Source organism: Sinohyriopsis cumingii, chromosome 5, assembly GCF_028554795.1.
Source record: "Sinohyriopsis cumingii isolate HCF-2022 chromosome 5, ASM2855479v2, whole genome shotgun sequence".
Classification (NCBI taxonomy): domain Eukaryota; kingdom Metazoa; phylum Mollusca; class Bivalvia; order Unionida; family Unionidae; genus Sinohyriopsis; species Sinohyriopsis cumingii.
The window spans coordinates 83,251,945-83,264,002 of NC_142965.1; the positions used below are offsets into that span (position 1 = coordinate 83,251,945).

At 35.1% G+C, this 12,058-nt stretch overlaps 1 protein-coding gene across 1 annotated transcript in view; it reads right to left on the minus strand.

The window, feature by feature from the left end:
* Positions 1-10,716, minus strand: part of LOC149799638 (neural cell adhesion molecule L1-like protein) — a 36,055-nt gene extending 25,339 nt beyond the window's left edge. Inside the window, exons 1-2 of the mRNA XM_089957106.1 lie at positions 10,635-10,716; positions 2,195-2,308 (exon numbers count right to left, since the gene is read on the minus strand). Of these exons, the coding sequence (XP_089813232.1) occupies positions 2,195-2,240 (46 nt within the window). The 5' untranslated portion in view covers positions 2,241-2,308; positions 10,635-10,716. The remainder of the gene's footprint in view (positions 1-2,194; positions 2,309-10,634) is intronic.
* Between the last annotated feature and the right edge of the window lie 1,342 nt (positions 10,717-12,058).

The window sequence follows — 12,058 nt, forward strand, 5'->3', positions numbered from 1 at the left end:
TGCCTGGATTGTGTTTGACTCCTCTATGTACCAGTAATGTGACAATGGACACGCACTTTGGTATCAGTGGAGCTTAACGTGTGCTAGCAGATTCAGCAATGAGTGCCCGCGGACAACTCAGTGTTATCGTTGGGCATAATCATATCCACAGGGCAGGAGAGGAGAGCTGTTGTCTTGTGAATTTCGCCGTAACTTCAAGCGATTTAAGAAACAACTCAGCTCATGATACAACAGTGTTGACTTGGCGTGCCCGTTGCATTTGATAACATTATAATAAACCCTCATGGGACTTGTTAGCGATCTGCGTTGTTCTTTACACGGGAATGTTAAGGCATTCGAAGTCCGCGTAGATGATATACTGATGACAATGGACCAAACAAACAAAGAATAAATGACTACATCACTGAGAATAACAGTGAATGGATGTGTATCAACATTTAGTTGTCAGTCAAATAGGGTACCTTATTTACCCAATTATAAAGCAAACAGCATATACCCTGATCTGCCATCGCATAAAGTACCAGCAGATCAGTTGTATGGCATTGTTATGTTGAATAATAAGAAAAAGGCCATTATATAGACCCACATCTGTTGTCGCATTATTAGAGTCTTTGTATTGTGCAGTTGGAATCTGCGTCTTAGCGAGTATATTAGGTAATGGCATCAGTTTATGTAAGACATAATTTCCGCAGGTAAAAGACAAAAACCTATAACAAAATCTCAAACACCTTCCTGCTCCTTATTCATCTCAACCTTTTAAATGTTGTTTAGGACATAAAGTTTGACCCCTGTAATATTTTACATGATAATCACTCCATGGTCCAAGGATCAGTCCAGGCTGGCTGGATCCACGGAGAGCAGTAAATTCTGACAGTATTTACTTGGTGACAGGCAAACTCGTAACAGTTGACTGGATTACGTGTATTTCTTAATCTCTGAAAACATTTTTTCCGATTCATTCATCTATTATTTCAAGCTATAAAACAGATCATTCATCAATTACACTAAAATTGTCCATATCTACATTAGCTAGAGGTGTACTAGAAATTCAATTCAAATATATTAAAGCTCAATGAATTTATTAAGTTGGTAAAAAATCATATAGCCGATACAGTAAAAGAACACTATTTTAAAGGTAATAGGTGAAATTAACTAGTAATAATATATTGGATTTTTTTTAAAAATCTTTAAAATGATCTTATAAGATCGGTATCGATTAGGTATCAACAGCCTAAGGTAAAACAGGAGAATCAAAATTTTAAGACAATTGAAGCTGAAGTTCATACACTGCACACTTTAGTGAATCAAAATCATAACCAGATTTATAATAAATGAAAACAAAAGAGGTATAAGGTGTAACGTTAAGATTAAAAGCAAGGCGGTACAAGTTTGGTCAAAAGTTTTAAAAGATTTTCTTAATCTTGAAAAATGTAATTACACAAAGAAAACATTAAAAGAACTATTTACTAATGATATAACAGGGTAACAGGTCAAGAAATGTTTTAAATCTAAAGACAATGTTTTGTCAAAAATAACACAAAAACTAAGCCAATAATAATCCGTTATGCTCCTCTATCATCCACGACCGCCTGTGCTAAGATTCCCTCCTTTCTCCTGAATATGCATACATTTAATCAAGCACTGCAAGCATGAGTAATCATTTCTCGCCATTGTGACTCAACATGACCGTTCATGCTGTCTCAATGAGCCAATCAAAGTTCCTTTTCCATGCACAGTTACTTTTCAAGCGATAAAACAAGCACGTTCATTGATGTGCAGGGGATTGCTACGGTGTTGGTGGCGTATTTTTTTTAAATGCATATACACGATAAGCAAGGAAATCTCAGCACAGGCAGCCATGACTGATAAAGAAAGATGGTGAATTATCACCTGTAGCTTATGACGATGCCTTTTTTTTCGCACCATAGACTAGCAACAGTATGGTACTCCTTCAAAAATCTCGTAATCATGGAGAAAACATGATAGCTAATGTATCAGTCTGACTATCGTAACTGGATGTCATGACGATTTCAGTTGATCAACAATGTGCTTGATAGCGGCAATGATAGCCTCCATCTGCGCGATATCAGTGGATTAAGTTTTCTCCATTAAAAAATAAGACATGTATTAATTATTCCCTATTTAAAAAACAGTGAAACAGTGCAATTATGCAGTAATAAGAAAAGTGGCTTACTCAAGATACACAAAATGAACAGAACTATTCCTGGTATTGACCGCATCCTTGTAAATTTACGTTGCGCTTAAAGTCTCGTCCTCATCGTGGTTTTTCATCTTTTAAACCTCTTTCCTACAATCAAGATAAGGAAAACAAACACTTAAAAGAGTAAGTCTTCTACAAAGGAAGGATTATTTCCTATATTTTTTGGCAAATATGCAAATATTTTTTATAACCTGTAAAAAAATGGACAATATATTGGACAAACACCTAAACAAGTTTCTAAGAGAATGAATAATTATCGCTTTCACACAAAAAATGATAGAGATCCTCAGTTCTCCTCCAATATTTCAACACATTTTATTACTAATAATCACTTTCTACTCGATTTTGCTTTCATACCAATAGATAATGTGTATGGAGAGATGAATAGACTCCTAAAAGACTTCTTGGATTCACAAGTTAGATACCTTTTATCCTAGTGGCCATAATACGAATGCATTATATAAAATTGTATACTTTTTTTTCAAATTGATATGTTGTATATCCTTTATAAAAAATATCATTATATTTATGACTTTGTCTCTATTTTATTTTATTATTTTACTGATTCAGGTTTCATTAGAGACTCTCGTAAAATAATAAAATAAACTAGATACAAACAGTCATACATATAATTATATTGTTATAAAGGATATACAATATATCAATTTAATGCACTATATAACATTTTAAACTGATATGTTGTATATCCTTTATAACAATATAATTGTATGTATGACTGTTTGTCTCTAGTTTATTTTATTATTTTACTAATTCAAGTTTCTTTAGAGACTCGTGTATCTTTAAGATCCTGTCATATTTAATTGTTATGATGATGCATATCATTTATGACGTTACGTAATGACGTAATTGTTGTTTTAAAATAAAAGACGTCATCTGTTACTTTCAAAACATTTCGTGCCTGAAGAAGCATACATTAAATGCGAAACTAGTTGCACAGAATTTTCGGCGCTTGTGTTGTTTTTTATCACAATTAGAGACTCTCGTATCTTTTCGATCCTGTCACATTTATAAAGTTGTTATGATGATGTATATCATTTATGACGTTACGTGAATGACGTAATTGTTATTTTAAAATATAAAGACGTCATCCGTTTCTTTCAAAACATTTTGTGCCTGAAAAAGCATACAGTAAATGAGAAACTAGTTGCACGGAATTATCGGCGTTTGTGTGATTTTTGTATCCCAATTCTAAAATTGGCAAATATGCACCAATTCGAGACAAACCTGTCAACTACAGTAACCGCAATTAATTCCCATTGTATGTCCCTATATCTTTTACTGCATCTTTTGTTACTCCAAACTCCATTGCCCGGTGCTCATTCCCATGCCTAGACAGTGACTCAAGCGGAAGATTGCAAAATCTATCACATATATGTTTTCCTGCAATGACCACATATATAAAACCACTGTCTGGCAAGAAAATATTTGAACATATTATAATTGAAGTTGTTGTACATGTGACATTTGATCTGACCCCAATGATGGTAATCAAAGATGGCTTTCTTTTGCAGATACACGTGGTTACCCCAAGGGAAACATAGCTACAACATTTGGAGAATGTATACCTACCAGTTTAGGGGTTTCGAGGAGATAAGATAATGGGCAAACAAGATGAATGAATCGACTCGGTAATGCACACTGAACGTGGGATCACAGGTTTCCCACAATGTGTCATCTATGACCCAAATCTTGATATTGTGTGCCCACCTCCACCCCAGCATACTTTTCCAACGGGAAAAATTTAAATTACGCCTAGAACTATTTTTTTATGGACGACCATACATGTCTATGTTGCCATTACAATGATCAAAGTCCCTATAGGTGATAAAACTGTCAGATGAATATCGCGTTTAAACAATGTATCTTGAAATGAAAACATTCAAGGTGTGTAGACGTTAGCCGAGTAACAATATAAAAGCTTTGATGGTCTCTAATGAAATGTATTTTTGAGGTTAAAATTAAATTTAGAACACGGAAGATTTATTTTATTTTGTGGTTGTATTAATGACACAATATACTAAAAAAATTGTAAATACACAATGTCATTTATTTCTTGATTTAATTTGAAAAGTAAGTCATTAAGAAAACTTTGGCAGGTATTATAATACAAGATTTTAATAATCAGTGAACACTAAATAGAAAAGAATCCCAGAGCCGCAACAGAAAATTTCATCATACGTATAATTTCATGTTAACTTCGTTTACAAACATGTCAATGTTTTCAAGAGTTACTTCAGCCGATGATAAAAAGTTTATTGCAAAAATACAATTAAAAGCATGATAGTATAGTCAGGGTTGCCACAGGAAGAGCTCCAAAATATGAAAAATATGCAAGTTCTTACCGCTGACATATTACAACGCTATATTTTATTATTTAATAAACAATACATACTAGATGGAAACATTAAGCACATTGCAGATGATAAAGTTAAGGCAGCAAAACTGCCAACAAAGTCAAGGTGGCAAAACTGTCAGAGCAAATAAGATTACTAGTGCACTGTGCACACGAATTTTCCTTTGTCCCACTTAAAATGTCGCAAATCCCAAATTTGGTGGCGGCGGCGGGGCGGGGGGGGGGCATAATGTCCCCTGCTCTTGGGATACTAGGTGCAACACTGGACGAACTAAAGCAGGAGAATAAATAATAAGACAGGTTGGAAAATGGTCTATGGTCACCACTGGTATACATGTACAGTGTACAATGTTCATGGCTACTACTGTCAGATTTGTGCAAAACGGTTTATTCAGACTAATGGTATATGTATAAAATAGTTTCTTGCCACACGTGATATACACTGAAGCCTAACGCTACATAGATAAAACAAGGCAAGACTTTTATTTTAATTAGGTTGTAATGTTTACAACATATGAGGTATATAAGTCAAATTAAATGAATATAGCGTTTGACGTTATTACATAATGCTTAACAGAGATTACAAAATTTGGAAAACACAATCTAAAAACATGCACACAAAAATTTAAGAATCGTACATTACATGCATTCATTAATTGACTATATTTAGAAATGTTACTCCGGAAAGTGCGAAAATGAGGTATAATTTTTTTTGTCTTTCATCATGAAAATAAGAACATAACAGAATATACTGATATTCATCCCCTATTTCTTAAGACTGACAAAACATGCAACATATTTCGTTATATGGAACATTAGCCCATCTACCATTTCAACGGGAAACCTGTTATTTGCAGTTCTAAACTTAATTAAATTTTTCAATATATTGTTTGGTACAGACATAGATCTTTTCTAAATCTAAACTAGTTTTAAATAACCTGTAATTAAGACCTTTACATGACGTATTGACGTTAGCTGTCCAAGCTTGAATGTATTGCTCTTATAGTCGTTGTTCTACCGAATTTATTAATCATTTAACTAACGCAAAACTTTTATTTCTCCATAGGTAGCTTAACCCATCATCATCTAATATAGATTTTACTTCAAATAACCATGTATTATCCTAGAAATTATCACCACAGTCCTTGTATGAGAGAATACATACAAGATATTTTTTCTTCATAATCAATAAACGCTTTAGCCTAATAGTTGTTTGCCGTATAACATATTCATATAAAATGGCTTATGGCTACTACTGATATACAAATGACATAGGTTTATGGTTGCTACTAATATACATGTACAAGGTATATATGTACAATGGCTCATGGCTAGTATTAATATACATGAGCAGTGGCAAAGGAGAAGAATCCTCAGATGAGGATGAGGTGTGATGGGAAACCTCCACAGGCAGAACTCCCAAAAGAGGGGTCACAAGAAGATCTGATTGGAATTGAACATCTCATCTCTATCACTGCCATTAAGGAACGAAAGAGGAATAAATCTACCTCGGTACACTCCTCAGAATCAATCCAAGAGGGAAAAATCGAAATAAATAGGGCTACAGCACCCCAAACGAAAATTCCCCCTACAACGAATTACGATACTGAGTTATAAGAAGAAAAGAAAAGAAAAAAAGAAGAAAAAAAAACAAGTACAGGAAAAAGACCAGATGATCGATTACTTACTTACTTGGATTAAAGTGATTTTCGCTCCAATGGAGCATGTATCACTTTTTAATGCACGCACAGCGTGCTATTTAATTACTCCTGGTGGAAGGAATGAGAGCCACATCCCCCAGGCTTTTATGTGTTCATGGAACACTTATTAATTAGGCCTTCAGATCGAGGTACTATTTAGTTCCTAGCGATCTGGATGTATGGCCGAGGTGAGTGGGATTGGACCCAGCACGCACTCATTGCTTAGGTTGCATTGCTTTGTTGATTGAGGCGAGTGGGATTGGACCCAACGCGCACTCGTGTATATTGCTATGGGGACGTGCACTGCACGCGTGATGTTTTGATGTCCGGTCGTGGTAGAGGAGGAAGAGGCTTATGGATCGGGATGCGGTTCATGGTACATTTTTGGCGTTTCTAAGTTCCAGGGTATAGTTTCTAAAAGTGTCGTCCTGCATAATTTGGAGGATAACTCTTTGCTGTTTTTAGAGTAGGTTAAGGATAGATACCCAGGTTGACAGCCATGAGTTTTGATGTTGCCACCTTGTGTAGCGGGCCCTGATGGTCTTGAGTATTTGAGACCACCTTGATTGGTATTTGGTTTTAGAGTCAAGGTATTCTAATTAGTGTTGTTTTTCGTTGCAGCTTTGTGCTGCTGGATCTTATGGTCTTTGGGTTTTAGACCACCTTATACGTGCTAATTTGGGGTTATACATCCTTAAGCAGAGAGTTTATTATTTTGCAGCCTTGTGTTGCGGGATCTGATAGTCTTTGGAGTTTAGATCACCTTATATATTGATAATTTGGGGTCGTATTGTTCCTAATCTGTTTTAGTAAGGACGATCCTGATGGTCTGTGTTCAAGACCACCTTATATGATCTGATTTAGGGTCCTGTCGGTAATTCTAGTTATTTGTTGATTGATGGCTGTCACCTGGGTTACAATGTGGTCGTAGAGGTGTTAATTTTCATGACAAGAGACTATAAGATGGTTAAAGAGTAAGGTAGGAAGAAGGTATAGATAATAATTTTTATATTTTTTTATTATTATTTTTTTATATTTAATTTTTTTTCCCCTCAATTTTACGTCTTGAATTCCTTATTTATTATGATTCCTTGTCTTATTGGTTTGGAGTGAAAAATGTTTTATAGTTATTTGTATGTTATTATGTAGTCCTGTTTGAATTAATTCCTATTTTCCTATTTTAACTTTTTGTGGTCTTAATTGGTTTTAATTATTAGGGCTATGAACGGCTGTGTCAGTCTGTGAACCCACGAGACCTAGCAGGCCGTCATAATTCCCAAACAGTGATTTTGTATTTTTTTTGACTGGTCTTGATTTACTTATATTTCTTTTAATTATAATTAGATTAGATTCGTCCTTAGTTGTTTTTAATTATTCGGGGCTATAAACGGCTGTGTCAGTCTGAACCCACGGATGATCGATGACGCGACGACAACGGACAAGGGTTGTGAAGCAATAACAAATGAATATCTGTTGACAATTGAAACAGACGGTGAAAACGGGAAGCTAGAAGACAATGACAATGACGACATGGAAATGAATAAGGATGGACAAACCGGAAATGGAATCAGCACAAAATGTACACAATAAATGAAACAAATGAAGAAATAAACATCGAACAAGGAAACACGGCCGAGCAGAAATGTAACCACCTGTATGAGGCGACAAGAAACCCCAAATGGAAAACATTTGTTAAATAGGGAACCACTATCAAATCGTATAGGAAATGAGAAAAACATGAAAATTACAAGTATTAACATAAATGATACAATTAAAACAAAAAAAAAAATAGATTAATTAATGAAAAAACGGAAGAATATGACAATTTTACTACAGGAAACACATAACTGATGCAACGAGAGTATTATTTGAAGAAAAACTAAACACCACGCCTTTTATTAATAACAAGAATGTTATAAAACCAGGAATAAAAATTATTCTTGTTGTTGTTCTAGGGTTTAACGCCATTTTTCAGCACAAGATAAGCTATACATGGTGGCCAGTATAACTGGTGGAGGAAGAAACCTGGAAAACCCAGTGAAGAACCACCGACCCACGAAAAGCTACTGGCAGGCTTTCCCACGTACCCACGCTAGCCGAGCCTTGGACTCGAACCCACGCAGATAGAGGTGAGATGGCAGTGATCCGGAACGGTGAGCGCTTTAGACCACTCGGCCACTCGGGGCCCCCAAAAATTGTAAAAATAAAGTAAAGATACAAGCAATGGGAACAAATAGAGATGGGTTAAGTATTCAATGGAAGACTTACATATAAAGATCAACAATTAGCACATCCTTAACGTATGCATTCCATCACAATACAATGCGAAAAAGGTTCAATTCATAGAAAACCCTACTGTACATATTCAAACATACACAATACAGAAATTTATATTTGGGGGAAGATTTTAATTGGGTAGAAAGGGAAACTGATCGAAAAAAATGGACTAACTGTTAAGGACAGCTTAATGGTTTTTTTTTCTAAAACTTATAAAAGCAAACAAATTAGTTGATGGATACAGACGGTTAAATATACTAAGAACTGGTTACACATTGATACAGAAACGGACAAGCGAGCATACTGGACACATTTTACGTATCAGACGAACGTGTAAGACACAGAATAACTCAATAGATGTAATGCTGAGATCTCTGATCATTTTATGAATGTATTCAAATAAAATAAAGAAATGTGGCCCTGGGATATGGAAAATTAAGAATATTCTAACTGACGCTGATTATGTAGCGTATATAAAAGAAAAGCTTTAAAAAATTAATGAAATTGAACATTTACATATTGGAGAGGAGTGGGATAAATTAAAAAGAACTACAAGGGAAGAAACGAAAAAGTAGTGTAATATTAGGAAGGAAAAAATAAAAAAGAAAGAACAACATTTGATTAATGATGGAAACAGGGAAGGGAATTAAAATCCAAGTTAAAAGAGGCTTATAACGGATAAACAATGTAGAAATGAAAGGAATAAGACTAAGGGCGAGAAGATATGGGGACTTGTATGGAAAGGCAGAAGGCCTATATAGAAAATTGGAGTTCCAAGGGGGTGGAGTGGTGAGAACAAACATTGACAAAGAAAGGGAGGGAAATGTAATATATAAAGGGAGGGAAGAGGTGCTAAGGAAAATAGAATCCTATTATAGGGCATTATATACATCAAAACATATAGAAGAAGTTGTTATCAATACATATTTAAAAAACGCTAAGGTGGAAAAGATAACTACAGAACATAGGGATGAAAGTGAAAGTTTAAATGGGGAGGGGGCGTTGGTGTCAGATGGTCTAACTGTGGAGTTCTATATGACTTTCAAGAAAGAATTAGTACCCATGCTAGAATCTTTATATATAAACATTTTTCTACAGGAACAAATGCATTTATCTATGAGAGAGGGAGTAATTACAATTATATATAAAGGGAAGGGAGATAAAGAAGATCTGAGGAACTGGAGACAAAACTCCCTCCGTAACGTAGATTATAAAATGTTAAGCAGACTACTAGCTCACAGAATTAAAGGGGCATGACCACAATGATGAATAGGAATCAAAGTCGCGTGTGGGAGGGAGGAATAACAAAATAATATTTTAACTATTCAAACAACAATCGACTTCTAGAATATTCAAGGAAATACAAGTGCATTAGTTTTATCTGACAAAGAGAAAGCCTTGGACAGATTAGAACATGATTATATAGACAAGGTTTTAGAAAGTTTTGGCTTCGGAAACAATTTCCGAAAATGGACTCTATTTCTGTACGCAAAGGTTTTAGAAGGGTACAGGTAAATGAAGCGTCAACTCAGAAGTTCGATATTGAGAGATCGGTGAGAAGGGGAGGGAAATGTCAATGCAACTATACGTAAGAGCAATATCAATCTTGTGCTCGAAAATAGGAGATAACAAAGATATAGAAGGAATCCCCATTCCAAATTAGAAAAATGACTTAAAAAAGGCTTTACACGCTGATGACTGTACAAACTTCATACCTGATTCAAACTCCTTTAAACACCTACAAAGGGAGTTTGAACAATTTGGAAAACCATCAGGGTCGAAAATTAACCATGATAAGACTGAAATTGTACGGATAGGAACAAGAGAGGGAACCAACTAGGGTTCCGTGTACAAGTACAATGGTTCATTGCCAAAAGTGCTATACATTACGATGAACATTTGTAGCAAAATGCTTTGACAGGCAATGTTTCAGCACGAAAATATAAGTAGTCAAAGGGAAAGAATGACATGCTCAACACACTAGTTGATTCAACCTATTTTTCATTCCAAACAAATACATATGCTATTCTAATTAAATAAGCATTATTATTATTACACTTACCTGTTTCATCTTTTAATAGGATTTTAAGTGTAAATTACTTTTCCTATTTCAGTAATAAACGTAATCAATCGCCATCTTACTATCTTACTAAGACCCTTTAAGGAAGATTATTGTATAAATTACCAACGTGGTTAATAATCATACTACCTAACCCTTTGAATCACTTGTGACACATACAGGAAACCTACCACAGAGCTCTCAGTAGGATTCCAGAACATTTAGCCTGCTTAAAATGGGGGAAAATAAAGGTCTAGCATTATAAATACACACATATACATATATAAATGCCTTTATCTGTATGTCAGAGAGAAAGAGAGAGAGAGGTGGAGAATACGTTGAACTGAGATGTTTTCATATGTAAGAATTTAAATAGGACTTTCTGTGATAACTTTCAACTTGAGCTACACGAATGTGTACAAGTACATGTTTGTTATTTTTGCCTAATCACGATGCACTGACTTTCGCTGCCCATTGTTTTTCCCTGTCAAAATCATTCATACTTGCGTCTCTCCTCATGAAACCCTCTAGTATCCTGGTATTGTTTCTCTTGACCAAAGAAATAGCTCAACTTTTCTTCTACACTTTTTGTCCTTCAAACAGCCAACAATTGATCTCTGTCCATTTCATGGTGCAAACATGTTGACAACTGAAGGTTACTGGAACCAGTAGTCCCGAAAAGACAGTTAATCTTTGCAAACCCTGAGAAAATAACAACCTGGTGCGGGGAAATACCAACATGTATACTGACATGGGCCCTAGTATGAAGAATATAGGGCAGAATTAAAAAAAGATGGGCAACAAAATGCCAGTGCATCGGAAATGGGTGAAAATGACTAAGCACTAAGTATGTGGACACACTGCCACGAGTACATAAAATAAGCAAAGACCTCTTTTATGCATCACAGCGTGGTGCTGAGCAGTTGACACAATGAATGGCCTAAGCTTTTGGGCACAATTATTGCCGTTTACGAAAATAAAAGTTAAGTCAAGCACATAGATGACAGTTTTCATTAGCAAGACACAATAAGATTTTGTAACCCCTAAAAGGCCAAGTTATTGAAAAATGTCCTGATGGGATGTAAGAAGTGGCCTGGTATAGAAAAGAGACCTAACGTGCAATGAAATACTATGACATGACACAATTCTAAATTTGCACGTGGGAAACACTAGATACAGAGTCAAGATAATGATACATGATGCTTGCAAATGATACTAACAGTCCAAAAATTAACATTTCCTCGTGTGAAGCAGTGTATTCGAACGTGAAGTCGTGTTTAAATGAGCTCAGAAAAGTAGACAAGTATTGGAAAATTATAGACAGCTAAATGATTACCTCATTTTTGACAGACTGCAACTTTAATATTTGTTGACTCATCATATATGAAAAGCGAAGTGGATTATGTGCGACTCTTTGACAAAGGGAT